This window comes from Procambarus clarkii, chromosome 30, assembly GCF_040958095.1.
Source record: "Procambarus clarkii isolate CNS0578487 chromosome 30, FALCON_Pclarkii_2.0, whole genome shotgun sequence".
NCBI lineage: Eukaryota > Metazoa > Arthropoda > Malacostraca > Decapoda > Cambaridae > Procambarus > Procambarus clarkii.
The window spans coordinates 20,348,700-20,369,959 of NC_091179.1; the positions used below are offsets into that span (position 1 = coordinate 20,348,700).

At 37.3% G+C, this 21,260-nt stretch overlaps 1 protein-coding gene across 1 annotated transcript; it reads right to left on the reverse strand.

Moving 5' to 3' along the window:
* Positions 1-465: 465 nt before the first annotated feature.
* sky (GTPase-activating protein skywalker) lies at positions 466-12,325 on the reverse strand. The gene is given in 16 exon segments (XM_069334026.1): positions 466-2,485; positions 2,603-2,895; positions 3,584-3,688; positions 4,950-5,203; positions 5,534-5,708; positions 6,130-6,240; positions 7,180-7,304; positions 7,420-7,608; positions 7,825-7,867; positions 7,869-7,919; positions 7,921-7,976; positions 9,114-9,329; positions 9,755-9,862; positions 10,312-10,354; positions 10,356-10,543; positions 10,546-12,325. Coding segments are annotated over 16 exon segments (2,199 nt in total). The 5' UTR covers positions 10,646-12,325; the 3' UTR covers positions 466-2,343.
* Positions 12,326-21,260: the final 8,935 nt, after the last annotated feature.

Genomic DNA, 21,260 nt, shown 5'->3' on the forward strand with positions numbered 1-21,260 from the left:
GAAGAGTTGGTGCCTGGTGATAGCTAATAACTGTAAATCTACCACAGGGAAACTGTGAACATTAGCAGCATAGTTCCTATGAGTATTACACGACATTAGTACCAAGGTATACCAAGGACAGGTTGGGCTGGCAATGCCTTTGTCATGGTTATCTTGAGGTTATCTCGAGATGATTTCGGGGCTTTTTAGTGTCCCCGCGGCCCGGTCCTCGACCAGGCCTCCACCCCCAGGAAGCAGCCCGTGACAGCTGACTAACACCAAGGTACCAGGGGCATAGGGTGAAAAACTCTGGCCATTGTTTCTCGCCGGCGCCTGGGATCGAACCCAGGACCACAGGATCACAAGTCCAGCGTGCTGTCCGCTCGGCCGACCGGCTCCATGGGTTTGTGTTACCTCACAGCCTCAGTAAATTTTCTCAATGAGGTACTATTCCTATTTTCTCAAATGATGGAAAAGAAAAAAAAATCATTTAAACATCCTTTACTTTCATTGCTACAACACAATAAAATAACAAATGGTAATACAAACACTGCAAAAGTAAACAAGCTGCAGTATTTATCTAATAAGTTACTGGCCATATAAGATATTTACAAATAAACCCCATAAAATACACCACTAAAAGTGGTCAACGAAACAAAATGAGATTCAACACACTGGACAACACATGACAGCCAAAATTTGGAACGTGCCTTCATGAAACGTCAGCCATTCAACAGTTAACAATATTTAGCTTCTCCACTGAATGCTAAACACACTCACTAACATACCACTATTTTTGCATTACATGCCTTGATTTGAACTTGCATGTATAACGCACTACCTCAATCACATGAATTATCACATTTATTGTTAATTTATTAACAACATCCAAGTGTGAATGTAATTCACCTATGTACACTAAACTAGTTACATTTGATATTTAAACTACTGAAGATGAAGTCAACTGTTGAGTGGACTATACAGGTAGGATTCTATACATAAAGAATATATAACTTTTCTAACATTTGCAATAAATAATGTGTATAGCTGAATGTGTACTGTACTGTTTTGCATCTCGGCAATGTTAAGAAATTAAAAAACAAAGAAAAATGTACATAATTTACATCCTAGCAACAGCATCCCCCCCCCCTACTCATTTGCCTCGTGTACAAATTATATAAATACAAATAAAAATTTGTAATTTATAATTTATACCCAAGAGGCTAAGGTGACTGTTTTAGGACCTCATTTATACCATACCAAGTGCACTAGAATACCATTTTAGGTTGAAATGGGTTATTAAAATCTTTTACTGGTCAAGACTTTAAAAAAAATTAAATTTAATGGCATGAACATTACTAATCACTGCAATACTCTACACAAGGTGACTTTACATGTAATAAGATAATCAAGAAAGTGATATGTTCTGATGTTCAAGTTCACAATGAAGTGAAAATAAAGCAACCCCAACATGTTAAAACTGAAATAAATATCTTGCTGTAGATTTTGAAATATTGAATTTTAACACCTAGTGTTATAGTAAAAATCTGTAGTGCGAGGATTTAACTATTCATTTAGCAAAATCAACAATACTGTAATAATACACTACATTTTGATTTACAAGTGATTTGTCTAAATTTTCTGCACAATGCAACAGTTTAGCAAACTATAGATACACTGCACATACAATAGTGAAATGTTGGCATTGCTGTAACATTAGTTGTTTTTTTGCTTCTACTGTATTGGCAGAAATCCAACACATCTTGTGGCATTAAATTAAAATATCACATTCTATTTTCTATAATTATTGCTAAAACATCTTGGTGGTCATCTACTTTATTCCTAAAACTACTCATGAGATTCCTTTGTGTGAAACCACAACCTTACCATATACACAAGATATTTACTACAAATAAAGAATCAACTATGTCCCGTGTTATAAATGGCTGCACGAATGCAGATGACTAGTATTCATATAAATCATTAGCAATACAATGCACATGATCTATTTATCTACCTTTCTTTAAAATTGCACAGATACCGGTACCTACAGGAATTCTATATATATAAAAAAAAAAAAAAAAAAAAAAATACATACTGTATATATGCATAAACTATGCCAAATTTTTTTTTTATTTTTTTTTAGTAGAAGAGTATCTTAGTCCATCTAAATTTATCGAGTTCTTTGGATTATTCTGCATCCCTTACATGTTTTTGCAAGCATTCCATATTTCATTAAATGTAAAAAAAAAAAAATCCAATTGTTCTTGGAATAAAAAATGTAAAATTTACAATCTAACTTTAGATAAATGTAAATACATTTCCTATATTAATGAAAATTTGTTCATACTTTGGAAAACTCACTCACACATTAACCAGACTGTAAACTTCAATAACCTTAACTTCAAAGTCTCCATTTGGCACAAGAGGGGGATTATCAAATGTCTGGCAAGTTTCAGTTTTGCCATATCGGAAATCATGATCCAGCATGATTCCCTGGCCATGTCTGTGGAAGGAAAAGGAAAAATGTTAATACAGAATAAGCCACATATCCTGTAATTGTACAGTATTTTCACAAGCAGAATTTAATGTCCATATATAACAATATAATAAATCAACTCACCCTCCTCCAATAGTAATCATGTTACTGTCAGCATGCATGAAGAGTTCTGCTGAATGTTCTACAGATGATAGATGTGCATTATCTTGCTGTCTGGAGATCCCTACCCACTGGTACTTGGCAACAGTTGGCCGAAGAGTGAACAAGAATGTTTCCCCGGTGCCAAAATAGGTCTGCCAGTTGCCAAACTCATCCTTATGGTGCCGCTGGGCCCATGCCGTTGAACAGTAGGCTCCAAAAACATAATCATCCACAGTACGGATGCAGAGGAGAGTTGGTTCATGTTTCTCTACACGCTGTCAATTTAAAAATTTAAACATTTAAAATAAGAGAAACGAATCATTTACAGAATAAGCCACAGCAAAGTTGCCTATCCAATAGTGCAATGCAACAATGAACAACAACAAATGACTAATAAGTTCTTCAACAATTCATTAGAACGTACACAAGACTAGTAAACGGCAGAAGGCCTATCGACTCATGAGGCAGCGCCTATTTATATCTAACCAATCTCATTCAGATACATGTCTAACCTATGCTTGAAACAATCAAGGGATCCCATGTCATATGGTAACCGGTAATGGGTCCCACAAATCCACAACCGTTACCAAACCAGTGTTATGGTAATGCGTTGTGTTTTGTGTAAACCCAGGGCTTTCCTAAATCAAAACTTAAACAATTCATATACATTGTTGTGTGTTCTAATGTGTGTCGATATATTTAATACCTTATTAATATACTATTTATGCCCATACATCCACCTGTACACTTCAATCATGTCACCCCTAACTAAGCTTTTCCTAGAGAATGTAAATTAAGCTTTTTTTAATCTCTTCATATGGAAGGTTTCCAATTTGTGGGATTGTTATCCAATGCTGGGTGTGCTAGTGAATAATTTGCGAGAAAAAACAAAAAATTACAGTGCTAAAGTTTTACCACATTCTGTATCATTAAAGGATTACGGAAAATATATGCAAAGCTAACCTGGAAGAAAGTTGTCAGTGAGCAGCCATGTTCTTCAGTGGTGTACACCAAAGTAGGCTGATGCATTGTCATCCTCATCGGAAGCCATGACCACAGTGTCAGGAGCTGCAATATTATAAAACATTTTAGCATATGCAATGTATTGTGCTATTAAAAAATATTTTCACTATGGCAGTTACCACTTCATACATAAACGTTTAAGTGCTGTATCTTAAACTCAATCTTAAATGAATTACAGTATATGAATGCTTGAGATTTTCCAAGAAAAAAAATGTAACAGCCTCTCACTCCTACAACATCCATCACCAGCAAAATTCATGGCCAGACCAAAATTAGTTTAGGGCAAAATAGGAAAGCAAGGGACAAACCTCGTCCTTTGAGACGATCATCGATTTGACGTTCTGAATGGGGTATTGGCCCATTGTTCGCACCCGAGGGGCAGGAGAACGAGATCCCTTTTGTTAGCGTGCACAGAAGTATTTGTTAATTGGTAGCATATATGTGAGGAACCCTTACAGAATCAAAGTTATTTGTTATAACAAGATAAAAGCTGTAACAGACCAGATTATTCAAGCACCTAGAAAGCTTAATTTAAGAGGTCAAGAAAATTGATAAGCAAATAGACTACCCCTATACAGTACTATATTTCTGAAAGTATCTCCAATCCACCCCAACAACCTTTTCAGGCATGTGATGAAAAGCTCTCGACATCTGACACTAAAGGTATCTTTGTAATTTAATCTGGAGAACAAACTTAATCATCACATTGTGATTAATCATTGCTCAAGCCAAGAACATACAACTGTTCTTGTGTAGATAGAAAGAGCACTTCATAAACGGCTTTTCCGAGCAGCTATATTTCCTTTTTAATCACAGGGCCATTTTAAAACTGACTGGTTATTAAGTGAATACAAATGGTTTGGTATAGTTCTTTGAAGCATCAACATTAAAATCATATTTATGGATATAATCAAGAAATTACTTCATTTTTTTATGAATCTCCATATAAAGATGTATAATTTGGGTTATCCAATGCCTACATTTTTCTCATCAAGAAACTCGGTACCGTGTACTGTGTTAGTCTCCCCGAACAGTGTTCAATAACATTGTTAAGGGACTCTTCTGCCAAATTTTGAAAATAGCCAAGAACAAGTTGCTAGCAAATCAACTCGATATACAAATTAAGGCTATTTTATTCATTAATACAAAAGATATGTAATAATACTGCTAAATTTATTGTGGTGTTAATTGTAGCATAAAGGCAAAAAGATGTTCTCAAAGCCACCATAGACCCATGCAATGAGGAAATTTTTTTTTTCCATCAAGATATAAAAGCACTTAAGCAAGTAATACCAAAGATTTATACCTCCTTAATGGTCAGTGTGTGGGACATCATCTGAATATTGGACTGTGATTCTGAAGTAGGAAGTCCTTCCAGGGATACAGAGCGATTTAAGGAGAGCGTTTCTGGCACATTCATCTGTCCTGCTCCACTTCCAGTTCCTCCCATCACTCTCTGGCTTTTAAGGTACATCTCTGTCTGAACAATTACTTTAGTGATTTCAGACTTGCTAAAAGCACGGATACCAAAAGCAGTTTTCAGCAACTTATGGGTGGAATCTGGAAAAATCAAGGAACAAAAATTTATACAAGGCATGCAAACAATATCAAATGCATTACTACAAGCAATAATATACATCAGTACTGTATATTGTTCATAAACCCACAATAGTATAATCTCTAAAGTAAATATAATCGATATGATTAAGCAAGGATGGTAAAGAAACAACTTACATATCGGAGAGAAAAAGATGGGCAGAAGGCGCAAAGTGAAAGGAAAGGGTTTGTTTGCTGATCAAAACTAATGATTGTCAAAGATTTATGCTTCATTTTGTTCTCATCCCACTTAAAAGTATTTTCAGACAATTTTTGAAGGAAAACAAACATTACTCACCTGTATATTTTGGCAGAAGAGCATAATAGATTCATTCAGTCCTCGAGTTGGAAGTGATGCAATCATATTTGAATCGTGAGTGACTGCCTTTACAAATAATTGGAAAATAGCCAGTGCAATTCTCAATAGGACCTTTGACCCCTCAAATAGAAAGCAATCAAGGATTCGTACCTACGAAACAAAAATTCCATTGGTTAGAAATATAGAAATTATCATGTATAGTAATTTCATGAAATGACTATAGCAGTACAGAAAAGTTTACACATGGGTTTGTGAACCTTCCATAATATAGTATTAAAGGAAACACATGGAGGCACAGTACTCTACAAGAGTAGAGATTACAGTAAAATGGTTTTACGAGGGTTTGACTTTTGCAAGCAATAGGGAGGGAGGCCCACACCATTGCTAAATCAATTACTTTTTTCAATTTTAGAATCAATATACTGTATACAGACAATATTATAATCAATTCACTGCAGTCAGAATTCTCCAAGAAACTATTTTGTCACATAAAAAGGAAAAGAATGCACACACTAATGCCTGAATGAAATTGTATATTTACTGCATATCTAGACAGTGATTAGAAACATACCACATGTGTGATGGGCAAAGCGGCTAAAATCCACCACATCCAGTTCTGGAATGCATCCTCTATCTGCTCTTGAAGGACTCCAAATTTAGACAGTGTTGAAAAGGCACCTCTCTGAAAAAGAAAAATTTCATAGATTATAATATGCATAATTTGAAGTTACAAATATTCTACAGTTAAATTACAAAAACCTTTCCTATTACAAAACTACACTTGTAACCTTGATCGAGCTTTCCTTGGTTGGCCAGAACCTTTGCTGGATCAAACAACTTTGTAATGGATAAACATTCGGCGAGCTAGAGCCTACAAGGTAAGCCTTTCCACATGTCCAGTAAAAATTTACTTTCCAGTAATTTTTGTTTACTCTTCAACTGTACCATTTAATGTCCACTAAATGGCATTACAAAATTTACTGAATTTATTGGAATTTCTCATAACTGTACAGTACTTTACAGTACTTCGTCACTCAAAAATGTTTCAATTTAGTTTATTTGTAGAAATTTCATAAATTATCATTTGAGTGTTCAATGTTAAAGGAGAGAGAACTGGCGACAGTGAGGAGTTAGAAGAGGTAGCTTATAAGCGATTCATATTACAGCATAGCGTGATAGTTTGTAGTTTAAATTATTGCATACAGTGCTACTACATTATATATCTGGATATTGCCCAAGATATCTACATCTGACCACAATAGCAAGGAATAACATGTCGTCTTAAAGATTAATAAAGTATTTAAATCTTTTCACATTTTATCTTTTCCTTATTTACCTTCTAATATGTATATTTAAAATGCATTACAGTAATTAAAAATATGGTTGTCTATATGTAAAAGATGTGTTCTATCATTTGGGATACAGAAAAACCAAACAATGGCAAAATGCTTAACTTAAATCTTGGCAAGCTGGATGGAATCCAACTAATTATTCCATTCAAGCACAATTATTCTATATACAGTAGTACCGTATATAAAAATATATTATTATGATTCACAATGTCTAGTAAGTTACATAAGCAACTAATCCAGTACATAAGATAATACTGTACAGTACTTACAATGTGTTTTTTACCAAGTATCATTGCTGCTCTCCAGTGGGCTTCATTTGCAATTTTAGTCTGTGTAAGAAACTTATTCTGGGCCCCACACACAAGGGCAGCCACACAGTTGTAGGCATCCACTTCTGTTGACAAATCAATATGGCTTAAGCACTATATTCATCAGAAATTAACATCTCATTTTCAATATTAATATACAAGTTCTAAACATAAATACATAAACTTAAAAGCAAAACTTACCATCCATGTAATGGAGTAGAAGAGAAGTCACAGCATACAGTGATGGAGCGTATGTAATGGCTGGATGACTGAATGCAATGACCGAGATGATTCGCTCACAAGCTGTTACCCCTCTAGGCGAGAGCGACTGTGATATCTTGTGATTTGTATCGATGAATGCTGGCAACTGGACACTGCATTCCAAGAGTTCTGCCAATATTGATGTTATACATTAGGTCTCGATATGTTCTATGCTGACAAACAAATTAGAGAAAATTATCTAAATTACTGTACAACAGTATTTTAAAAAATATATATCATTTAGAATTCAAAAATACAGCAAGTGTAAGGAGCATCAGGTACCATTCATATATTGCATTCTATGAAATGAAAGATAATGAAACATTTCTAGAGCTGCACACTTACCGGTGGTCCCATAAATTTGCTTCACAGTGTCCCAGTAATAAAAAGTCTCCAAAGTCACTTTCAGAGGAATGATAACGGCATATCTCACGCCAGAGGGTTCTCTCGTGCTGGACTACCGAGACTCCAGTCTGTCTCCCGAAACAATGCTTTTGGCCTAAAAAAGATAATTTTTTTTAATCAGCCTGCTATACATAATTGGTCGATATCTGCATTTGCAAGTTTAACAAAGATACTTTTGCATACACCGTGTACACACACTTAAAGTAACACTCCATTCTTCAAAAACTATAGTACTTATAGCTACTATGGATGGAATTTGTAAAATATGGATCCTTATAGCCCCTGGAAATTCACATTTTGTACTAAGAACTCTAAAATTTCATAAAACCTGAAAAAAGGTTTGTGAAGCTAAGCCTACACAAGTAATATTAGGACAAATTTTGTCTATTCTGCATATTATACAGTAATTTGATTCCTGGGGGCCCTATTTACTGCTAGTTAGGCGAGAGGAAATATGCCTAACCACTTATCCCACACAAGATTGAAACCATGATTTTGACCAAGTTGAGAAAGATCCCAACTTTACTACCGAGACCTCATAATAATACATTGTGTCGGAGAACAGACAGCCAGTGTGTACATATATTATATACACAGTACATATTAGGCTTGTATCGAGGTTTCCCCCAGTACCGTGGAGGGGACCTTGATATACTGACATCCCCAGGATGCAACACCACAAGAAACTGACCAACTTCTGGTACCTTGGTGAACAGGGGCACAGGTGGGGGAGGGACAGGAAATGTGCCCAACCATTTCTGTCCAGCCCAGGATTCGAACCAGAAATATCTTTATCGTGAATCGAGAATGAACCAGATTGTACTACTGGGACCCTTATGTCAGCCCGTGACAGCTGACTAACACCCAGGTACCTATTTTACTGCTAGGTAACAGGAGCATATGGTGAAAGAAACTCTGCCCATTGTTTCTCGCCGGCGCCTGGGATCGAACCCAGGACCACAGGATCACAAGTCCAGCGTGTTGTCGCTCAGCCGACCGGCTCACTGGTCGGTAAACTAAGCCTATAAATATTTAAGTTTGGGTTTTAGCTTTTTTTTTTTTGAACTATAAAGTGAATAGTACCAAATTCTACCAATTGTCCATTACATCTATATATGTATGATGGTCCACATAGTTACAAAATATACTATCTAAACAAGTGAATGTGGTTGACATATGGGGTAACTGCATAGGAATGCACATGCACACACTCCAGTCTCTTATTATTACCTCTTTCATTCTCCCTGCTTGCATCAGTGCTTCAATATCCTCCCACTTCGCCATGGTAGTCTCGTCGGCAGAGTGCGCAAGATTATGAACGGGGATTCGGGACATATCCACATGGCCCGAGAAAGGTGGAGGATTGGTAGGGGTTTTATCATCTGAGAGAGCTTCAGCATGATGCCCACCACCAACTGTCATCTTGATAAAGTTGCCAAGAAGTTTTTACCTGAAGAGATGGTCACCATAATAAGGTTACTGCAAGACAACCCAAGTTAATTACATTTTTACCGCTAAATAATTTGCATTTTCTTCCACTTTTGTGCTATATTGCTTTTATGGAGAAGCAATAGTACAGTATTATGCAATGTAAATCCTCATACACTAGTTAGCCTGGTTAACAAGTGTTTAAATCATCATCATAAACATTTGATTGATCAATGATAATCTTCAGTAATAATTCGATGATCCAGATACTAAAACTAACCTTGAGCAATACTAATCTTACAAAACAGTGTCCATAATAATTATTACATGCACTTTATTACTTCCAAAATAATATCTTTAGCCTATGAAAAATGTGGACAGACAAATTTACATATGGCTATATTGTACTACTCTATACATACTGTTAAAACTTCTCTAAAGCTTACCTGCTTCTTTACTTCAGAAATGCGCTTATTTTTTGTCGACCCGTCAACTGGCCACTGTATAAAAGACTTGGGGTAAGCCGAAATGGAGATTGCCCTTGCTGATACTCTGTAGATTAAAATCACAAGGATATAATTTTATTAAATGAAAATGTGCAAAGAAAGAATACACTAACAGTACTGTATCTTAAAAATATTGTAAAGTATTAGTTTTAATGCCATAATATGGATATCTTGAAAAACTAGCAGTGTGCATATACGTATCAAGTTGATATAAATAATTCAGGGGGAATATAAATTCACAATCACTCTCAAAGTTAAATTAGTCCAAAATGGGTTGTAATATTAAAATGGCCATTAAAAAGTATACAATACAAAAGAAAATTTTCCTAAAAGTCTCCAAACTTCATGTATTCACTCACTGACAATAAGGAACTTCCTAATGAAATTAACTCTCGAGTACAGCATGTACAAATTTAGAAACGAGAAGCAAAATTATACTTTAGGCAGAAATAATCTTAAATATTTAAGCAATGTGTGTCAAGACCAACTATGCATACCTTTAGCTGATTGAGATCAAGAATATCAGTTTGATTGTTTGTTGCCAGCATCGTTGAGGTGATTCTGGCTAAAAGCAAAGCCACGTTCAACACCACTGTTGTCAGTTGGAGTGTCGCAAACGTCTGGGACCAAGCCGTACTCGTGCTGCAACGATCGGCGTCTGTTCTTCGGCTGGTTGATGTGATGGTCACTGCCACTATGTATTTGACATTTCTTGAATGAGCTTACCGTGGTCGATGAGGGTGGCTGGTGTCCTCATGACTGTAATGCCACGTGTGGCTGCAAAAGCCCACAGGGTAAATATAGGCTATAATGTCATAGGACAACATTTTAATGATGTCGGAGACAGATGAATGAGGGGCAACAGTAATGTACTAGGATGTTAAAAAGAAGGTACTGTAGGAGGTTAAGTGAATGTGATGTACAGGTGGCTGATTAACAGATGGCTATTTTTGAGTTTTATAAATTAATTAATGGCTCAGATTAATTTAGGGATTAGATTGATTGGGGAATTATTGCAACAGTGCTGAGGAGGCAAGGTTGTGTAACAATGGGGATATAGGCCAATACAAATTTATCCCCTAAAATAATAAAACAAAAAAGCTAAAAACGGTGATGACCAGGTTTAAAAGATGGCTTTACAACATCTGCTGTGAATGCACTTTTGAATGATTTCACTATCAAAGTCTTTCCATTTCACTTGTTAAGTCTTCACAATATTTCAAAGTTTTATGAACCTTTAAAAAGTCTATTAGATTATTAAGTATCTGAAAATATATATATAAATTAGATTCAGGTTACAATTTCTTGAGACTAAATAAAACACTGAACAGTACAAGTAATAAGATCAGCAATGACAATTAACAAATCTATTTTTCCAGAAGTGTCTGGAAAGTACACTAGTAAAGTGTACACTAAAACACACTTTTTTAGTGTTTAGTTACTAAAACACTTTAGTACACTAAAGGTGTCCATTATAACTACCTTATGTCAAATTACATAATTTAACAGGACAATATTGATCATAATGATTATTTTCAGTAGGCTTAATTAAATGATCAATGTACATTTTCTACAAATATACAATGCCAAAAAGGTTGTTCTTGAATGCATCACAGGTCAATCCACTTACTACTGGCTTCATGCACCTATCCGTACTTTCCGGTACCAGTTAGATTAGATATTGGATAGGTAAATTAATGGTCAAGTATGAATAGGGTTTGATAAAATTATGAAAAGGTAGGGTAAGATTAGAAAAACAAAAAGATTAGGCAAGGTTAGGCGTGGGCAAGGTTTGGGCAACGTTAGGCGTTTGTAAGGATTGGCAAGAGTATATTGGGGAAAGGTAGCGTGAGGGAAGGTAAAAATTATGAGCAAGTTGGAAGCAAGGATTACTGAACCTTCTGTGAGCACACTCGTGCCAATATCATGATAAAAATATAATTCTATGCCCAGAATGGCGAGTATTAAATTATTCCATTAACATGTAATACTAAAAAAAAAAAAAAAAAGATATTTAATTACCAGTATATGGTACACTGTACTGTTAAAGAGGTCTTGTATAACCTAGCTATACAAGTCGATTAAAATAAAACATGAACAGTACAATATATATATTTAGGTTATCCTACATAAATATATATACATTATAGTCTCAATGGCTTGGAACTTTATAAATTAAATATCTAGGATAATGGATCTATGCTTCAAATTCCCTTTTCTTCCTGGAATACCAGTACAGGGATGACATTACTCCAAGAAAACACTAAAAATGCATCTTGGTGGGTAGCTTGGGGTACATAGTGCACATTGGCGCCTTTCACAACAGTGTCATTCCAATATATATCTATGTTTGCTCCAATCACTTGTACACAATCATCCACTTAAGTATGTGTAAACAGAGTACACATATTTTATCATTCTGGTATCACCACGAAATCAACACTATTAAAAATGCATTGCTAGAGAGAGAGCTGATGGGGGCAATGGTCCACACCCCATCACACTAAATCCTACACTAAAGGATGATATGCGAGAGATTGCTAATTGTTATCTTAGCTGAACATCACCCCGATAACATGTACTGTATCTAATCTCACTTGTTAAGGCTGGTATAAAAGAGCAACGTCCTCCACTCTTCTCTCTGACCCGTGTTATGTTTCCCACCGCTTCCTCCTCCTATTCCGTTAGTATCGCTCTAATTACTAATGTTCATTAGCAGAGTTATTATTATTATTATAAACACTAAATTTAATTGTTCTTGAAGCATTATGGGTAAATATTGTGGTAATTGTATTGTGTTGTCCCCCAGTGCGGCGTGCTACAAGGTGGCGTCTTGATCCCCTAGACTTTTCTATTTACCAATGTACCGTATATGTTATTTACTCAAGCTTCCTGCGTCACCTTTCATATATATACATACTAAAAACTTTATTAACTAAATGTATAATCAAATAATTATGCCAAAGATAATAAAGCACCAATATGCACGTCTAAGGTCACAACATGTTCCGCTTTACGCAATACTGCAAAGCTTTCTTAATTAAGGGTACATGGTGCAGAATTAAGGGGGCTTATATAGTCCCTATCTTTCAAAATATTAAACTAAAGACTAAGTTATTGAATGAGTTACAATTAAGGTTGAAATACAAGTGCTTACCACACGTTCCGACAGTCATGGCTGTGGTTCAAATGCCAGGATAACACAATAATGATATCTGCTGACCACCTTCTTCCTCGTCTTGTAAGAAATGCGAACAACAACAGCGTCTCGTACAACGTGGCTTTTCCACTAGTATACGCCACGGTGTCTATTGTTAAACACGTAGAGTAAATCTTCAAACGAAGACTCGAATATCCTTTTCAAAAGTTTTGTGTAACACTTTCCGGAAGCCGTCATACACTCACTTCAGACTGTCTCTGAACTACGAGGAAACCATCTTGCTCCAGTCTTATATAGGTGGGTGACAGCTGGCTGCCAGGCGGGATGTCCGGATACCATTATTACTCCAACCTCTACAACCCTCCCACTTAGATCAAAATCATCTTTAAACTGGTCAAACAACAACTATATTATGAAGATGTTTCATAATATCTTCAAACAAGAAGATATTATGAATGAGAGAAAGAGAGCACAAGGGGTTGTTGTAAGAGGAGAAGGAGTGCACTTGAGCATCTGGTGACCACCTGACACCCGACAGATGAAAGTCGACCCTTGCAGTAGTTCTCTAAAACCACTGTTCATTATTTGTTGCTTTTCAGAGTGTCTCAATGATATTTGCTCTATTTCAGCTATGGCCAATCCGGCTGTTTAGAAATCCAAAATAAATGTTAAAAGCGAATAGGAATGGACTTGATGGAAATATGCTATCAACTGCGTCAACAAATCTATACCATATAAAAAAAAAGTCTAGGCGACTTCTATGCATCTAAAGTAGAAATGATTTGTTTAAACCGGTGAAGAGTGTCTGAGGTCATCCTTGACTCACCTACTACGTCTTATGTGTACTGTGTTCAGAGGTCATGAGGACCACAAGTACTCATATCTGTCTTAAGACATTTTAACTTTATAGTCTTAATATTAATATAAGATAACAGGTCTTTTGTATACTAATGACCATCGTTTTATTTTATTAAGAGCCCAACCGCCTCCTACCCTGGTAGAAAGGATAAAAATCGCATCATGTGCTCAGAGAATTCAATTTAAGTGGCATTAATTGAGACTCCATGTTACCTAATTACGTTGGACTCCTTAAGACATGTCGGCCACAGTTCTCAGCTTACTTCATAAACATGAGGATGGGCTGGCAAAACATCATTTGGCAAATACTATATTAAAAGCGAGAGTTGTTAGAAGGATTACATTCTGCAACCGGTTCAACAGGTTGGATTATATTTGTGTAACTGTCGGGATTAGAGGGCGTAACTGTCAAGAATAGAGCCGTAGCAGATTACAGGGGACGTAACAGTCAAGCTTACAATGACGTAGCAGATTACAGGGACCTTTTTTTTTGTATTTATATGTACAAGAGTTCTTCCATTCTTGCACAGCCACTAGCAAGCACAGCGTTTCGGGCAGGTCCTTAATCTTAATTTTCCTGGCGGGACTCGAACCCCGGGCCCCAAAGCGTGTGAGGCCCAATGTATTTTTTTTCCTGACGTATGCGTCTGTTCGGACTACTTATGAGTACGTCAGATTGACTACATCGTGTAATAAAAACTGGTAAAAATCAGAAATGTCAACTTTACATATTAGAGTTTTGGTCAGTTCAGACTAGGGTTGGGTTTGGCTATGTATTGGTTGACACCACCACAATACCTTATTGACCAGCCAGAAAATATACTTTAGTGCTGAATAAAGTTGAGGACTAGAGTACACTTAATGTATATTGTATAAACCCAGACGCGGAGTACACTGTTCCGTGAATAAATCCCCTTGCTCGTGGGTAGTTTGGTTCTGCTAACAATTATTATTTTTGAGTGCATCAATGAAGCACTAGAGTATTTAAGAGTGCTGCCATTTGAATGGAGGAAATGAATGCTATGCTTCTCGATGGGCATTGAGTCCACCACAGCTCACAGGATGGGCATGGGGTCCACCACAGCCCATAGGATGGGGCATGGGGTTCACCACCGCTCACAGGATGGAGCATGGAGTCCACCACCGCTCACAGGATGGGGCATGGGGTCCACCACAGCCCACAGGATGGGGCATGGGGTCCACCACCGCCCACAGGATGGGCATGGAGTGTTATAATAAATGAGCTAAACTTAACGAAATCATTTGGAGAGTAATCAGCTGTGAGTTGTATAAAGTATTTCTCATAAAAAACAACACAAAAAGCTGCTGATAGACGAGATTTTGGGCATTGATTTGAGAACGGATTGTACATCGTTAATGGGTTTATATACGTAATTTAAATGTAAAAATGTAGATCTTAAACATCACTAGTTTCCAGATTTTACTGGAAACTTCTTACTTCTCTTTATTTAAAATCTTTAGAAGAGATTTTACTTCTCTTCTGCAGACAATGTCACAACACGGGACTGAAACATATAACCCAACCCCCCCAACACATAACAAATTCAATGAAAGTGAAGAGGTTTGGGCTTTTCTTGGACTTTTATCAAGTCTCGACTTGATAAAAGTTCAGGATGGACTGAAAAATCATAACTTACATTTCATGTGTGGGTTGAGTTATCTATTATTACTCTTATTTGCCCATTTTGTTTGGTCTTATTTTGCCCCTGCCACTCCGTCCGAAATGCTATGTATGTTAGTGGCTTTGCAAGAGTGTTAGAACACCACTGTTATGTACTCTCACAAACCCAATGTACCTTCTTGTATATACATAAATAAATTAATTAATAAATACATAAATAAATAAATAAATAAAATCAATATTTATACAAGAGTAAATATTTACATTTATTTAATGCTACCAAATAATCAAGTAACAACCTGATAAAGTAATTATAACTACGTTTATTTCAGCAAGCTTTTCCAGAGTGAGTTGAGCAACTTGAGTGAAAGTCCTCAGAAGTACTCTGTTGATGGCGTCGGCTAATTTACAGCCTACATCGACAACATTCAACTAATATCTTACATACTTTAATTTTTTTTTACAATATTTACATTTTACAAGGAAATTATATATATATATATATATATATATATATATATATATATATATATATATATATATATATATATATATATAATGTGTGTATATCACGAAAATAAACACGTGATTAAGAATGTGACAATGTCAGACCACGGAGGAAAAATGAAACAGGAAATTTCCTTAAGTACTTTCGTATATTAAATACATCTTCAGAAGATGAAGATGTCACCTTCTGAAGATGTATTTAATATACGAAAGTACTTAAGGAAATTTCCTGTTTCATTTTTCCTCCGTGGTCTGACATTGTCATATATATATATATATAATATATATATATATATATATATATATATATATATATATATATATATATTGATTTCAGTGATACCTCCTGTGTTATTGTAATTTATGAGCATGGAGCCTTGACATAAATCCCCACACTATGTTGTATGGATCAGCTGTGCTCTAAACTTAGCCTATGCCAGATAATCTCGACTTGAACCACTCAAGTATTATTGATAACAAACACTACGCTACTTAGAAATATTTACTCTGAAAATAAGACTTATCTATAACCTACTTTCACATCCTTACGCACAAGAGATTCATTCTCCCTTTCCCTTTGTGTAAGAACAAAAACTCCAGCCTTCCATCGCTGCCAAGCAAATATAGCTATCACCTGTGGTCAAGTGAAGGGAGGAGTGTAGTGTGGTGTAGTGTAGTGTAGTGTAGTGTAGTGTAGTGTAGTGTAGTGTAGTGTAGTGTAGTGTAGTGTAGTGTAGTGTGCTGTGGTGTGGAGTGGATTGAAGATGAACTTTAGTGAGTGAAGGTGGAGAAGTGATCTAAGATATTTGAGCACCAAGCTTACACCCACAAGACATTGCAGGTCCAATACTCCAAGTCAGTCAAATCCAGCCACTGGATCCACATCAAACACCCACCGTAAATAATAACATGCAACTGGATACTGGCCGCTGCATTCTCAAAATCTTTGATTTCCCATTTAAATCTTCCAAATGAAAACCCGGCTGAATGTTGCAGATATTATGTAGACATGTATTCAGCTGTATTTATAATAAAACACACCAAACAGTTACAGCAGCAGAGAAAAATCCTGTTATCTATATCTATAAGAACGTCTGTCTGTCTGTATGAAGGAGGCCAGGGGGCTTGCCCAAGTTGGACAAGCTTCACCCAACTTTGCAGGCAAATGGTCTGGGGTTCGGGACTGACATATTCTGGTTGGGCTCGGTCCTATTGTGAGGGGGGGGGCGGCCATAATAGTGCCCCCCCCCCACCCGTAATCGGTAAAAGGTAGCTGGCCGAGTCCCTAAAATTTTGGGCGTATAAATATATGGAAATGTCTGTTTGTTCAAAGCTGGAGGCCAGACGGGGAAGAGAAAAAGGGAAATAAAAGGGTGGAGAAGGGAGAAAATGGGGGAGATGGGAAAGAAGGGGTGAAGTCAGGAGAAGTGCGGGGGAAATGGGGGGTGGCGTAAAGACACTGTCCCGGGAACCGCCGGCTACCCCTTCTATTCCTCCCATTTAGGAACATATTTAGCTAACGTGAATATTCTGACTGACATTAAGTTTACCCGTGTCAATAATACCAGATAAAGTAAATATATTCAGACCGAAAACAGCAAAGAACACTTAAAAAAAAAGCCCCAAAATAGCAAGGCATTACTGTGCAGCCTATCAGATACGCGATTATTAATATCACTCGAAATTTTGAACTGCCTACCTGAATTAAACCAAGTTAATGGCAAACATAAGTGCGGGTGCTATGGTCAGAGGACAGTGAAGGCGCACACATGGCAGTATTTAGGCACACTTATGTGACAGGCCACATAGACTAAATAAATGCCAAGGATGGTGAGAAAACCAACGTGGCGATGATCTTTTTATTCCGTGGCATCTAAGTTTGTCAAAAACCATTCTTGAATGGCATTGTCTTTACCAATATCCTTTCAAACGGATCAGTCTCACGTGTAAATACAATGGGTGTCTGTGCTATAACAATGCACCTGCCCTTCACAAAGATCTCCTGCCCTACTAGCCTAACACCTGGCGAGGACAACAATGCAAACGGGGAAATCGTGAAAAAAAACCTCTGACCTATGATAAATAGGGGAAACCCCGCAACAGATGAATCCGACACTTCGCTATTCCACTTGGACTGATCGCTACAGCGACGACTTCGACTTCGCCTCTTGCAGGTCGCATTAGATCTCCGATGGTCGAACTGGTTGGACAACCTTCTTTCACTCCGTTCTCCTATCTTGTCTTCCTATCCCTTCCACGTCGTTAATATGACTTATCGCTTTCTCCTGACAATTTATTTTCTTCCTTCACGCCTTACAAAGTATGATCTTGCATCACGATACCAACTGAAGTAACTAAACAAGTACACTGCATCGTCGTTGTGATCTCTTACCATACTTTAAAAAATTAGGATCTTACAATAAACATACATTGCATTGCTAATATGAGTCATCCTTAAGTGTTAAAGCAGTGTTTTTGCAGAGTTGACGTTGCAAAAAACTCTACAGAAGACTGTCCTTGACACGCTTAGCACTACTCTCCTTAACATATCCAGCTGTGTGTGCATACTACCACCACCACCACCACCTAATGTGTGGGTATGTGCACATCTCTTACCACTAACTACTGTGTGCATCTAGTGTGCGCATGTGCACACAGAGAGAGCACACCACCACAAACACGTACCACCGTTTGGAGGTACGCTAACAAGGGGACAAGGGTATAAACTTAGTATCCAAATGAGCCACAGGGACGTTAGAAAGAATTTTTTCAGTGTCAAGAGTAGTTAACAGATGGAATGCATTAGGCAGTGATGTGATGGAGGCTGACTCCATACACAGTTTCAAATGTAGATATGATAGAGCCCAGTAGGCTCAGGAATTTGTTCACCAGTTGAATGACAGTTAAGAGGCGGGATCAAAGAGCCAGAGCTTAACCCCCGCAAGCACAACTATGTGAATACCAGCTAATCCTGCACGCATCTAGCCTAGTTGGGTCTGGTTCTCGCAGTATTTCACTAGCCTAGTCTCACGATTTTACAAGTCAAATTAGATTTTTGAGTTTACCTGACCCACAAAGCCCACTTACCATATCGAGGTATGGTACCATACACTTTACACTTTTCTAAGTACGAGAAAGCGTCAATACACTTTTCTAAGTACGGGAAAGAGTTAATACTACTGTGCATTAAATTTCACTGAACCTTCAGCACTTTGATGCTGTGGTTAACAGCATTAAAGTATTGGTGTATGAAGTGAGAGGACAGGTTGGTAAATGCGTTGCAGAGTTTGGCAATATGTTGCATTGGATGTCTTGGGTAACCTGTGTGTTGCATGGACGTTAGCAAGGAAGGAGTCGTTGCAGAAGCCGGTGTAGACTAGACGAGAAATAGTTCCGGTAAGATGTTGACAATGAACCAAACTAAATCTATAATTCCTGATTTACCTGTTAATACAAGTAATGTTGATGGTAGTAATATCATTAGCATTGGTATTTGCATTAATAATTGGCACTAAAGTCGCCATTTTCCTTCAAGACCTCAAACTCGAGCCTTTGCTTCCTTGCATGCAAAATAAACTAGGGATGGAAGATGACACCATTAGTCGCATTCATACATTATATACCGACCCGATAACGAGGAGGCCTTGGTCGAGGACCGGGCCCTGGGGACGTTAAGCCCCGGAATCATCACAAGGTAACCGCACGGTAAGGATTCGAACCTATGCGGTGGGTAGCCCCAAGCACACGCCCCAGACAATCAGGCCACGACATGGTAAAAAGGATTGCAACCTGGCGTTCTACTGAACACAAGAGGGTTTCTTGAGGCTTTCACTGAAGCCGGACCCAGGATTTTCAACACAATCGCTTCATGCACTCTGGCTGTCATCTAGCAGTGTTCTACCTCTGACGTTCCCCTTTCAATACACAAGAGAGTGTATTGAAAGTGTATTTCAATACATAATCACTCTGACGAAAAATACAATTTGGTTTGGTATAAATTAGGAGCCGTTTCGAATGGGCACATCTCTTTCCTCCCATGTTGTTTCAGATTTAGCTACTCTGGACGAAGTGTCCATGTAGCACGGGCTATGGTGAGCCCGTAACTTTCCTCCCAGTCTTCCCGTAATGACAGTTCACCTCAAGCCCTTCTCTGACCACACACTTCACTCCATCGACGAGTTTCTGGTTTCGCCTTTTTCTACACTATCTGTATTACTTTTGAGCCATCTAGAGTTTCCTCAAGCCTAAGGGAAATGATGTGCCTTCTACAGTACGGTGTCCACACCTAAACAGCATAATCTATATTTTGGCAAACATGGGCGGGATAAATCTAATAATAATAAAATTCGAAGCTTTAGTAAGACTTATAGACACGAATCCTAGTATGCTTTTCGCTTGATTTTAAACATATTTCCATCATTCACGCTTAACATAACTGAGAATGAACACATTTAAAGGTGGCTGCCTGGCCAGTCTCTCTCTCGATTTGTCATTCCGTAAAACAACGGAATGTTAGGTATGCCACTGTTATACCTAACCAGAAACATACGCACCCAAGCCACCCACATAATCTACCAAGGCCGATGCGGAGAAAACGTCAATGTTAAGGTGCTTTAATGTTTACTAATACGTCGTATTATTAATGAATTTTATCTGTTCCGTTACAAATGCGACGTATTAGGCGAGAGGATGGGTTACTCGCCTGAGTAACCCGTCTCTTGGGTCCCGCCTCACAATATTCTATCAATTTGTTCTTTAAGACTTTGGTTTGAGATGGCGGCGCCGGCTCCTCTCTTACGGTCAGGAAGGCAGGCAAGGGCGGGCAGGAAGCCTAGGGTCCGCGAGTCTTATCATTCTCATCACGATCATTGATCACGCAGAGGCGGAAATACGCAGATACATAATGTCTCTCTGTGTCTCTCTCTCTAATAAAGTTATCTTCACTACTTATGTGGATGGAGCAACAAATAATTCCACAGGCTCGTACCACATTATTATTTTATATCACTGCTAAATGCAGCTTCTAAATCATCGACATTATAGAGTATATAACTATAAGGAGTTCATGTTTTGCTGATTACTGTCACTTTCTCTTAGGTAAATAACTTGCTATAAATTCGTGCAAACCCGATTATAAATTTACAAACATCTATAAATAAAGTCTTTGAATCTAAATAACTTCTATCATTATTATAGTCGCTGTTGGATAATTTGCTAAATTAAACTAGCACACTTGTCATAATTTTCCATTCAAGTATAAAATAAATAAAGGAAA